Below are 13,109 nucleotides of genomic sequence, written 5' to 3'. Positions count from 1 at the left end.
ATGGATATTCTTTGTCGTAAAATTTTCCACATCAACCATCGTTGATTCAAGATCTCTTTTTGGACCTCGAAAGAAGAAACTATAAAGAAGACAAGTTGCCAAAATGTACAGTCAAATACAGCAGAACTTACGTACATTCTCAAACCAGAAAAAAGATTTCAATAGTACGTACACTATCAAATAATTCTATCAAACTTGTAGTTTAGCACATAGGTGAACTAATGCCCAGAAACAAAAAGAAAGGCAATAACCGCTCAGATTCTCGGTTCACATGCAAGCTTCCAAATGCCGAATGTTGTCGGGCATGCCAGCTAAAGTACCTATAAGACACATGGCCATCACAATTTTCTTTATGTGCTTCAATTTTAACTCATATTCCTGAGGATCAATATCCATGCAAGCTATAAAAAGCCCACCTAACCTAAAAGTTCTCCACCATCAAATTACGGAACCCTTCTTTCTTTTACCCATTTTCTTAGTAATTGTTTCAAGTTCTGGATATGGCCTCCATGAACACTACTAGGGCTATTGCTCTCTTTCTTTGTTTCAACGTTCTCTTTTTCACTTTTGCTAGTGCATGTGGAGGCGGTTGTCCTCCAAAACCAAAGCCAAAGCCAAAGCCAAAGCCAGGCAAATGCCCTAAGGATGCACTAAAATTAGGTGTATGTGCAAATGTCCTTAGCGGATTGCTTAATATTACTATTGGTAACCCTCCAAAGAAACCATGCTGCACATTGATTCAAGGTCTTGCTGACCTCGAGGCTGCTGTTTGCCTTTGCACCGCGATTAAAGCAAACATTCTAGGTATCAACCTTGACATCCCACTTTCCCTAAGCCTGCTCCTTAACGTCTGCAGCAAGAATGTCCCAAAGGGCTTCGTATGTGCCTAGAGTGCGAAGAGGGCTTCCTGAAGACTGAAGTACTTTTGAACTTTTGTTTTCTTCTGTTCTTTTTTTTTCTCTTGATTTCGAAATTCTTGTTATGTGTGATACCAGAAAAGCAATCTGGTGTGTATATTTACTTGGTAACTTCTTGTTTCCATTTGTACTAATGGTTGTGTTGTTTGATGGCTTGACATTAAATAAATTTTCTATTGTGAATTCACATGATGAGTCTTGTTACTTGGGTGTGCAAAATGCTTCGGATGTACCTGACAAAAACTCTACACTTTTGTTTTCCTTTTCTTATGTGGTTTCTTCAAAAGGACAAGAGCTATAAGTTTAACGTTGCCATAGAATGACCATCTTAACATTTTTATTCTTTTTCTCACTTGGTACTTTGTCGTGTAAATTGTTAAACCATTTAAGAGACAATTAAGGACAAATGGCATATTCAAATGTTTTTTTTTTCCTTTTCTTTAAAAAATAACTGATGAATATATCATTTGTCCAACAGTTTTTTTTTTTTTTTTTGGTTGGAAAAGGAAAGTGGAATACGAAATAATGGAGAAGATCGAAGTCCAACTTGCTTGCGCAAAAGTTATGCAATTTGGTTGGAGTTACTGTAGATAAATTTCTACCGACAAATTTGAGATAAGATTGTCATATGTAAAGTTTTAGTAGAATCGTGCACATAGACGACTATATGTCAGAGTTCTATTTAATTCAATATAAAATGGAGAAAAAGCTTGAATGTTTCTCATATTTACAATTACAAATCTTCATGCCAAGTTTTAGGTGCTGATCTTTCATATCTCAGGATGCACCAAAAAGTAATAAGCTCAAAACATAGAGGATTATGCGACAAGCATATAATTATAGTTTGCCAAGAAAAGATTATGCAACTACACTACTGTCACTAACTTCCTTACCTTTTCTTAAGAACATGATCAGAAGGAAAAGATAAGAGGAGTGACATGAAATCCAGCAAAGACAAAGTTTCACTTACCAATGTACATCCTGTTTCAGATGACAATAACTGAATTTTAAAAAAAAAACACAATAAAAAATATACAACCTAATATTTTCTTTGTCTTTAGGAAGTTTATTTGAATAGGTTCTACTATAATACAACCAAATTCAAACCGGATATAGATGACACAAGCGTGGTTACGTCCCATGAAATGGAGAAGCAAACACTATATCTATATGTTTTTTTATACGTATAACACATATTTTCAGTAAACTTATGTTTAATGGTGATATACATTTACTCCTTGATACTTTTACTACGCTATACAGATTAAAATAACAATTTTTTTTTTCATTTGAATCTTTTCTATCCTTGCCGAAGCAGTCTTTCTTAAAGTCTGCTTCATAAATAAACGACATAGCTCAGTTTCAAGTTATTGAAAGCATTTTAACCTTTTCGCAATATGTTTTATGTAATCCAATTGTCTACTTTCCTTCCAAAGTAGCCTTTAGTAAATTACTTTAGTTACTACTTTGGAAAAGGCAAAAACTTTGTTTGTGGGGTGTGTGGGGGAGGAGGGGGGAGGGGGGAGGGGGGGAAGGCTCATCTTTTAGAACTTTTAGACAGTGTTTGTTTTGAGGGAATAGAAAGGAAAGGAAAAGAAAGAAAATGGAGGGATAGGAGTTTTGATGCTTGAATTGATTTTTAAGAAGGGAAAAGAAAGGATAGAGAGGGATGAGATATAGTTATTTTTTATTAGTCTATTTCTTATCTAAAAGTGGGTAGAAACAGGGAGTAAGGAAATCAAAATTATGAAAATTTTAAAATTTTCTAAAAAGTCCATGTGTTTACAAATTAAAATTTTAAATAATGAATAAAAAAATAAATAACTCATGATAGTTTTTCTTTGGGAAAATGACCTATTTCATCCCTTGCATTTCACAAAAATATTCTTTTCGTCCCTCACTTTTAAAACGAAGCAATTTGGTCCCTGACATTTAAAAATTAAACCTATTACATCCCTGAACCTAATTGTCAATTTGAATCAAACCATCCAATAACCCAGTAATAAATTTCGGAGATAGAATTGATAGATCATATTCACATGACATTTATTGAACCAAAAAAAATAAAAAGTATAACATAAAAGGTCATTCTTTGTCTTAGAATAATAGGATTTCTTTTTTGGGTAAATCTTTTCATGTACCGTTAGTATATACGCTTGTGAGTCTACATGTATATTATAAATACAAAATTTGGTGTTTAAATTTAAATTGAAATGATATGGCAGGTACATAAACCCATCAGTGTATACAATGACAATGTAAGAAAGATTAATTCTTCTTTTTTATGTTATAATTTTTTATTTTTTATTTTTGATTTCATTAAATTTCACGTGAATATCAAGTTGAGTTAGTCAAGTGATCTACCAATTATACCCCCAAAATTTGTAATTAGGTTGATAGATGGTTTGATTCATATTGAAAATTGGGTTCAGGGATGTAATATTTTCAGTTTTTAAATGTCAAGGATGAAATTGCTTCGTTTTAAAAGTGAGGGATGAAAAGAATAATTTTGTGAAATGTGAGGGATAAAACCGGTCATTTTCCCTTTTTCTTTCCTTACCTTTCCTTCTCTAATCCAAATAATATTTTCAATGTTTTCTTTTTTAATTTGTTCCCTTGTATCTAACCTAAACAAGACGGTGCCTTGGTAATTTCCATTTTTTGGGTTCTCTCGAAGGGCTCAAGGCCGCATGATGAGAGCTGATTGATTTAACGGCCCATCTCCGAGGCTTAACAGCGACGGATCGAACACAAATTGCCTTCTAATGGGTAATGAACGCAAAATCGTGTATTGTAATTTTGACAGGTCACGCTTTTCCGCATACGAACAAAATATACAAAAACTAGATTAAAATCTACACGAGGCCTAACAATAATAAAGGGAAAGGTCGGATAATTAATTGACCCCAATGGCTTAGGTTAACTGGATTCAATAGGCTTTTTTTTTTTTTTTTGGCTTTGTGAACCAATTGAATTTGAATATAGGTGCAAATACAAATATGACCAAATTCATTCACCTCATTGATGGGGCAAATCAGGTGTGGATGTGCAAGAATAAATTTAAGTAAAGGGATGCTGATTTGACCCGATTAGTTTCAAGTACCATGAAAAGAAGAAACAAAAATTGAAAAATTATTTTTTCATTCACCGCTATAATTCCAAGAAAAAGAAAATTTCAGTTATTTTATTGTCTCACGACCTTCATGACTGTCTGCTGGAACATACTAAAATATTGACATAGAATTATTCCTTGCATGTAGAATGCAGAATATGTATGAAATCTTACTCCAAATTTCACAGGTTCTGCGTAATATGCGGGGCTTCGTTCTTCGTTAATTACATTCAACTCTAATCTCAAGTGACCCACAAGTACGATTAACAATAAACAACTGGGATTGGGTAGTGAGAATGGAATAAAAGATTTGTTAATGATGACATTTGACATGTGATTTTGGGTAGGAGCTACTAATCAATCTGTAGTTGAGGGCCGTGGAGCCCGTAGCACATTCCATAACGGCGCCCGCAAAACTCTAATCAAGAAACTTGCAACCACATCATTCAACCTTTAATGGTGACTTTGCAGATAAGATGTGGGAAATTAATACCTGAATTGGCGGGATATTGCACAGAGCGGCTGCGGGTTCCCTTGTTTACAAAGGAGGAAAAAAGAAAAGAAACCTGAATGTGGAAAACCAAAGGTTTTGAAGGAGAATAAAATCAGTACTTGATTCTCTATGTACATATGGCAAGAAAGCAAATATTCATGTGAAACATGTTGCAGAGTATAATTTAGTCGTGTAGGATCATTCAATTGTTGAAATCTAAAACACACCACAAATTTTAATTAAAACGGTCATAGTATTGTGCTCCGCTAGAGAGTTTGGATGTCCATTGGCATGACAGTACTTGTTTGACGCTCAAGATTTACTATTTCACCACTTTTGGAGCTACCTTTTATCATTTTTGGTATTTCTCTAATTCTTATGGCTTCCAGTTTCGCTAGGATTATTGAAGTTTGCTTAATCGTTTCATATGTAATGATAAGGTTGGCCGCAAGCAATCCAACCTTGTTTCAATCAGCTGGTTACATTTTTAAGTTTTCTCAAGTTATTATTTTTCTTATTCTCGTTTGTTATCTGTCTGTTCAATGACTTTTCGCTAGGTGCCTTGATATTGAGAGAAGACCTCGTAATTATAAATACTTCTTTGTAAGATTGCATGCCAAATGATATATCAATTAGATAAGAAAATCCGGACTTCTTTAATTGGATTGGCAGTGTAAAAAGATTGTATAGTTTCACATAAACTGCGGTTTGATTGACTAAGACCTTGTTTGATTACCCAATTCAACACTTGAATTTAGTATATTGAGATTTTAATATATTAATATGCGTTTAATGACTAAAAATTGAACATCTAAATTAATTAAGTGGCATTAAATTTTTTAGACAAAATTTGCTCTAAAAAAATAAGTGATAAGCTATTTACTTATCATTTAATACAATATACACTCAAATGTATCAAATTTAATTCTTAACAATTTAATAATTTAATGAATTCAGATTTCAAATTTTAGATTTCAAACTTCAGTTTTCATATTTCAGTTTTATCAAACGTACCCTAAATCGTATAATCTTTCAAAAAAGCATGGCTTGAGTCGACTCTATTACGTACATATTTAATCACACATGCATGTTTCAAATAAATCTAAATATTACACCTTGTTTTAATTTTTGTAACTTTAATATATAATAAATTTAAAACCCAAAACATTAAGGCTTCCACTTGATACATTAACGAACTTTTGAACTTAGTTAATATTCCACAATGCAATTTCTCAATGGTGAATAAATAATACAACGAAAATAGATATTCTTTGTCTTAAACTTTTCCCCGTCAACCTTTCTGAGATTGATTCAAGATCTATTTTTGTATGGTCGACTCAAGATCTCTTTTTGGACTAAGGGGAAAAATACTGGTAGGATTCGTTTGGATTGAAAATTTTAATTAAGGATTTGAAATCCATTCCAATTGCTCTAATTGTTTAGATATCTTAAGAGGTATTTAGATTTGTAATTTTCTAATTATATAAATGCATTTTAAATATTAGAATAATTGATAATTTCAATTCCAAATACCTTCTAAGTAATTTAAACAACTAGAAGAATTTGAGAGAATTTCAAATCTTTGTCAAATCCCTCAATCTAAAGCCAAAAGAAGACAAGTTGCCTAAAATGTACAATCATGAATAAGACACAATAGAACTTGCATCCTCAAACCCAAAAAGGATTTCAACAGTTTCGTACACTATGAAATAATTCAACAAATTTGTAGTTTAGCATGCATCTGGATTAAAGCGAAAAAGGCGATTATGACCTCGGTTCACATGCAAGCTCTCAAATATTTGTCTAACGCAAAAATTTAGGTAGATCCGATTTACGAGCCCACTGATGTAAACTATGCCACGTCGGTCAGTGATGCTTTCAATTCAGATTGCTCTAAGCTCCTAAAGTCCACACTTGTTCTCTTCTCTACCAAATCATTTTACCGTTCGAGCTTTTTAGATGCCCCAGCCCTCAATTCCGGTAGATCATTTCGACCCTCTGCCACAAGCCACTTTTCGCCACCACCATTATCAACACTCCTCTCATATCTCCTCCCTCTTCCCCCCTCCCCCCAAAATCTTCATTCCTCCCTCCCTTTCCCTCCTACTGAGATAGATGTGTTCTTGTGCAAGTGGTGGTGGGTCAGATTTTCACCAAACCCAGTCTCGCTACCATCTATGTTCTCCATCTCTATGCCTTTTATGCCTACTTCCACTCTTTCTCACACAGCATAGGAACTAAGGTTTTACCATTTTTTTTTTGGTTACATTGATCAATTTTGAAGAAAACCCACAAACCAAATCTAAACAAAGATTTAACCAAAACGAAAAAGTGAAGATTGCCGTTGGATGGAGGAGGGGGGATTTGAATATCTTTCAAGGAGGGTAGGATGGAGTTTTGGGGAAGAAAAAAGAAAGAAACACTAACCTGGAACATGATACAACAGGATTTTGGTTTGTACCGGTATTAATTTTAGAAGATGAAGAAATAGCAGAAAATTTACAAAATATAAATAAGAAATTAGAAAGTGTTCTGGTGAGGTGGCACAATAGTCACCTCTCATTTGTAGACCCAACCTACCCAAGTTTTTGCGTCAATATGGTCGGGCATGCCAACTAAACTACCGACGAGACACATGACCACCACAATTTTCTTTATGTGCTTCAATTTTAACTCATATTCAGGAGGATCAATATACATAGTCGTCCATGCAAGCTTTAAAAAGCCCAACTCACCTAAAACTTCTCCAACATCAAATTATAAAACCCTACTATCTTTTACCTATTTCCTTTGTAAATGTTTCAAGTTTTGGATATGGCCTCCATGAACACTACTAGGGCTATTGCTCTCTTTCTTTGTTTCCACGTTCTCTTTTTCACTTTTGCTAGTGCATGCGGAGGCGGTTGTCCTCCAAAACCAAAGCCAAAGCCAAAGCCAGGCAAATGCCCTAAGGATGCACTAAAATTAGGTCTATGTGCAAATGTCCTTAGCCGATTGCTTAATGTTACTATTGGTAACCCTCCAAAGAAACCGTGCTGCACATGGATTCAAGGTCTTGCTGACCTCGAGGCTGCTGTTTGTCTTTGCACCGCGATTAAAGCAAACATTCTGGGTATCAACCTTAACGTCCCACTTTCCCCAAGCTTGCTACTTTCGTCTGTAGCGAGAAGGTCCCAAAGGACTTCGTATGTGCCCAGAGAGCTAAGAGGACTTTCTCATTGAACTTTTCTTTCCTTCTGTTTTGTTTTTTCCTCTCTTAGTTTTGAAATTCTTGTTGTGTGTGATAAACCAGAAAATAGTTTGGCATGTGTATTTACTTGATAACTTCTCGTTTCCATTTTTACTTGTGTTTGTGAGTTTGATTGTTTGACATTAAATAAATTTTCAACCGTAAAATCACATGATGAGTCACGTCACATCTACAAAATGCTGTGTATGTACCTGCAAGTGCTCACAAACTCTTGTTTGGATAGCCATTTTTTCTCAAAAAGCTTTTATACTTTCCGTGAATATATTTTTTAATTATATTTGTATGTTAAATGCATCAAATTACTATAGTACAATTTTTCTACAAAATCTCAGAAAATTGCAATCCTAATACAAATATTGAAAAATCTACACATCGTTTTCGCGCCATAGAGTCAGACCTTAACATTTTTATCTTTTTTTTTTCTCACTTAGTACTTTGTCATGTAAATTACTAAACCATGTAACTGACAACTCAGGACAAACAAATTGACAGACGGCACATCTTCAACAGCTTTAAAAAAAAAAAAAAGTCAATATGAAATAATGGCTAAGATCCATCTCCAACTTCCTTACTCAGAACTATGCAATTCGGTTGCAGTTATTGTAAGTAAGTTTCCACCGATAAATTTGACATAAAAAATGTCATATGTAAATTTTCAGTAAACGGACATATTGATTGATCTCAAAAATTCATTTTCTCATTCAAGCAATCATAATTTGTAAAAAAGGAAAAAAAAAAACAATTTGGACTATGCTATGCCAATCGGCCTTATTATTAGCATTTACTATCCACGGATTGTCTATGATAACCATGACATATAAAGAATCTAGCTAGTTCAAAGTTTCAACTTTAGATGCTTAAAGTCCTAGTTTTTGTAGACTCTCAAGTCTCTCTCTTTCTCTCTTATAAAGTTTTAGAGCCTCCTTTAAAAAGATAAAAAAAAAAAAAATCTAGTTTTTGTAGAACCACCGATGAATGTGTCAGAATTCTATTTAATTCAATATAAAATGGAGAAAAAGCTTAATTCTTGCTCATCTTTATCCAATCTCCAACTCAACTTTTAGGTGCTCATTTTTATAGCTCAGGGTGCGAGAAAAAGTAAGAAACTCAAAAATTAGAGGTATACGCGAGAAGCATATAGTTATAGTTTGCTAAGAAAATATTATGCAACTACACTACCATCAATAACTTCTTCATGTTTTCATGTTTGTTTAAGAAATAAGAAGGAAAAGCTAAGAAGAATGACATGCAAGCCAGCACAGATAAAGTTTCACTTTGTGATGTTCAGCCTTTTCCAGATGATAATAGCTCAATTAAACATGTGCAACCTAATATTTTCTTTGTCTTTATGAAGCTTATTTGAATACGCTATACTAAAATACAACAAAATTCAAACAAATGTACGTAACACAGGGTGATTACGTCTATCTTAAACTTGTGCCACTTCCTTCAAGTGGTAGCAAAAGTCCTAATTCCTTCGTATTTTTTAAGGGAAATGTTATTTGCACCTCTCCTTTTTGTTATTTACACTCTTACTATTATTTTTATTATATAGTTTCCATTTATTAGACTACATGATATAACAAATAGTGGGATCGCATATAATAAAATATGAAATGCAAATAACATTTTTTTTTAATTGTAACACATACTTTCAGTAGATAACTTATATTTAATGGTGATATACATTTTCTCCCTAATATTTAATGGTTATGTAGATTTTTTCCTTAATGCACTTACCATGCTGCACAGATTAAAATAAAACATTTTTTGCCTAAACAGTTTTTCTCCAAGTCAACTTTAAAATTAAAGGACACAGTCCTAATTCCTTCTTTTGACTTAACTCAGTTTCAATTTGTTGAAACATTTTAACTCTACACAATATTTATATGTGATCCATTTGTCTAATTTCCCTCCAAAGTAACCTTTGGTAAATTATTTTACTTACTACGAATTAATTCTATAAGAAACGAAAAAGCCTTGTTTCCACTTCTCGAGTTCTCCTGAAGGGCTCAAGGCCAAGAGGGCCGCATGGTCTGCTGTTTGAGTAGCCTGATGTAACTTGAAGAGAGTTGATTGATATGATGGCCCGTCTCCTACGCTTAACAACGATGGATCGAACACAAATTGCGTGTTATCATTCTGACAGGTCATGCTTATCCCTACACGAACAAAACAATACAAAAAATAGATCAAAATCGAGATTTTCTACACGAAACCAAACAAAAATAGAGGAAAGGGAATCAGCTGATAATTAATCAACCACAATGCCTTAGCTTAACTGGACTTTATAGGTTTTTGGTTCTTTGTGAACCAATTCGATTTGAATATTGATACAAATATAAATAAGACCAAGTCCATCCACCTATTGAAGTCTTCCTCATTGATAGGGAAAGTCGCTGCATGGGTATACAATAATAAATTTAAGTAAACGGATGTTGATATGACCCGATTAGTTTCAAGTGTATATATCTCGAGAATAAGAAACGAAAATTGCAAAATTATTATTTCATTTCTTATTATAAGTTCCAAGGAAAGAAAAAGATTCAATCATTTTATTGTCTAACGACCTTTTGTGTGATTCTTTGCACGTAGAATATGAAATCTTAGACGAAGTGTCACAGGTTTTGCATCACATAAGGGCTTCGTTCTCCGTTAATTACGTCCAAATCTACTCTCAAGTGATCCACAGGTACGATAATTAACAATAAATAACGGGGATTAGTTGGTGAGAATGGAATAAAAGATTTGTTAATGACGGTGTTGGACATGTGATTTTGGCTGGAAGCTAGTTAACATTCTGTAGTCGAGGCTGTGGAGCCCGTAGTACATTCCATAACGGTGGCCAAGAAACGCCAATGAAGAAACTTGCTACCGCATAATTCCAAGATGCGAACCAGTTTAGTCTTTTCTTGTCTAATATGTGAACAAATTTCAAGGTGAGTCGGCTGGACAAATGAAGCTCATATTGACTAGCACAAATTGTATCAGAGTTAAATCAAATCCCAGCCCAATTAGTGGATGATATGGTAGAAGTATGGTTAACATCAAATGTACTGGTCATGCACTTGACTACTTCTGGAAAAGAACGTTGCTTTTACCGAGTCTGGTTTCCCCTTGTTTAGGGATGAAAATTATCACTCAAGTTGATGCCATGAAGTCTACACGCGGCACGACCTCGTCTAGATAGCTACGCATAACCTAGGTTCTACCCACACGTGATCCTCAGTGTCACTTTTTCAGTGCCACTTCTATATTTATGTCAAGTATCTTATTTATTTAATTTGTCATATGTTGTTTATTTAAATTTCCTCTACCATCACGTGATTAGTGGGATTGACACTGAATTTGACATCCAGTAGTAGCACGGAGGATCCCAACTGAGTTCCACATGGGGTATAAAATTGAATGGCCAGGAAAATTTTAGGCCCTGCAATGACCTCGACCTCAGAACTTGGCTTGTTAGGCTATTGGGGACCTTGAATGACTTGGGATTTTTGTTCCTTCGCGCATCGCGGATACAGGGATTGAAGGGTTAAGGTTTGAAAAATTCCAGCATGTCTCGCAACGAAATGACTGCCATTTCTTATTCTGCCAACAAAGATTGATGGGTGAACTTCAAAATCTCCATGTATGTACTAGGAGGTACTGATGGTTGTATTCCATCACTGCTAACGAACTGTTGGCGCAGATATTAAGAGAATTTGCTTCCTTTGTTTTGTACATATAATTTAAGTTTTTTTCAATATATAGTCCCTTTTATTACAAAAAAAAAAAAAAAAAAAACCAACTGTCTTTTATTCTCATTTGCTAGGTTTAGCTCCAACACGAGTCAGGCATAAATTAAGTTTTACGAGAAAGTCTAATAAAGTTGCTTTTGAATCTCTATGCCATTCAAGCCTTCTTTTTTGGACCCGGTAGAAATAAGAGAGCTGCATAAATAACACAAACTTTTGCCATTCCATCCAAGCTATCTTGTAAGGAATAAACACATTAAACAAGAAATAAATAAACCCACTAGAAAGTAGAAAGTTTACAGCATAGCTAAGTTTTGGTGAAAAAATGTACTTCATGTGGAATATGTATAGTTTGTAATCTGAAACTACCATAGATTAGGGTGGGATAAACTCTAATTCCTGTCCAGACTCCAGACTTGATCTTGAGTTATCGAGGAACATGGCAATTTGCATTTTCCCCACCTCACATGCACGCATCCAATGGGTTTGCCAAATCTATGTTTGTGTTGCCAGCTAAAATCTCCAGGGCACATGGGTCCAACGCAATTCTTTAATAATATACCTTCAACATAAATCAGAAAATTCACTCCTTGCTCACTATAAAAACCCTCAACTTCTTCCAAAACATTGCACAGCAAAAACCCTTCTTTCTTGACTAAACCAACAATACTTAGCTACTATTGGGGCTTGAGAATATGGGTTCCAAGGCCACTACAACCCTAGCTCTCTTTCTTGCCTTTAACCTTATCTTTTTCACTCTGGTCAGTGCTTGTGGTGATTGCCCAAAACCAAAGCCAAAACCGAAGCCATCACCACCACCTGCTGTACCATGCCCGCCTCCTCCATATTCTCCTACTCCCAATCCTCCTCAAAAATATTGCCCAAGAGATGCCCTCAAACTGGGTGTATGTGCTAATTTGCTGAATATAATTGGGATCTCCATCGGATCTCCTCCAACAGAACCGTGTTGCTCTCTCCTTCAAGGCCTTGCTGACCTGGAGGCAGCTCTTTGCCTCTGCACAGCCATCAAAGCCAATATTTTGGGCATCAACCTTAATGTCCCAGTTTCCCTGAGCGTGATTCTGAATGATTGTGGCAAGAAGGTTCCAAACGGGTTCCAATGTGCCTAAACAGACTTGCTTGTTTATTGTTCTAATGTGCTTTTCATTTGTTGCTCAACCATGAATTTACTTCTAAAGAGTCCTCCCCCTAAACAGTGGTAAGGGTAACTTCTTGTTACTTTTGTCTAAATGTTTTCTCAGCTTTGATGTTTGTGATTTCTCATAAGGTCTAAGCTTGTATCTTTCTATGTCGTGATCAATAAAAAGTTAATAAGCCTTTTTTAGTACATTCATGATGCCATTTTCTGATTCTGTAAAGGAAGATTACTAATTTTATAAGCATAAATTTTGGATTAATGCATGGATATTCTCGTTGTTGGTCTAAAGCCAAGATTCTACTGCAGTAAGATATCCGCAACCTGCAGTAATCAATCGATTCTTGGTTAATTATTACTAGTATGTATTGGAGACATGTTTACAAAAATGGATGTCTAATATACTGCTTTCTTGATCTACAAATTCGTACGTTTATGTTTGGT

At 34.7% G+C, this 13,109-nt stretch overlaps 2 protein-coding genes and 1 pseudogene across 2 annotated transcripts; all 3 read left to right on the top strand.

Moving 5' to 3' along the window:
* The first annotated feature begins 365 nt into the window (after positions 1–365).
* On the top strand, positions 366–1,104 carry LOC140012554 (putative lipid-binding protein AIR1). Its single transcript, XM_072060714.1, has one exon. It carries the CDS (start codon positions 501–503, stop codon positions 888–890), a length of 390 nt encoding a protein of 129 aa, XP_071916815.1. The 5' UTR covers positions 366–500; the 3' UTR covers positions 891–1,104.
* A 6,205-nt stretch (positions 1,105–7,309) lies between these two features.
* On the top strand, positions 7,310–7,782 carry LOC140012836 (putative lipid-binding protein AIR1; annotated as a pseudogene).
* Positions 7,783–12,128: 4,346 nt separating this feature from the next.
* Positions 12,129–12,857, top strand: LOC140012906 (14 kDa proline-rich protein DC2.15-like). The gene has a single exon (XM_072061437.1). The coding sequence runs from the start codon at positions 12,205–12,207 to the stop codon at positions 12,637–12,639; it is 435 nt and encodes a 144-aa protein (XP_071917538.1). The 5' UTR covers positions 12,129–12,204; the 3' UTR covers positions 12,640–12,857.
* The last annotated feature ends 252 nt before the right edge of the window (positions 12,858–13,109 follow it).

The sequence above is a fragment of the Coffea arabica genome, chromosome 8e (genome assembly GCF_036785885.1).
Source record: "Coffea arabica cultivar ET-39 chromosome 8e, Coffea Arabica ET-39 HiFi, whole genome shotgun sequence".
NCBI lineage: Eukaryota > Viridiplantae > Streptophyta > Magnoliopsida > Gentianales > Rubiaceae > Coffea > Coffea arabica.
This window is presented reverse-complemented; position numbering and strand designations above follow the sequence as displayed.

Coding starts and splice junctions, on each gene's coding strand:
- LOC140012554 (XM_072060714.1), top strand. CDS start 501: ATGGCCTCCATGAACACTACTAGGGCTATTGCTCTCTTTCTTTGTTTC.
- LOC140012906 (XM_072061437.1), top strand. CDS start 12,205: ATGGGTTCCAAGGCCACTACAACCCTAGCTCTCTTTCTTGCCTTTAAC.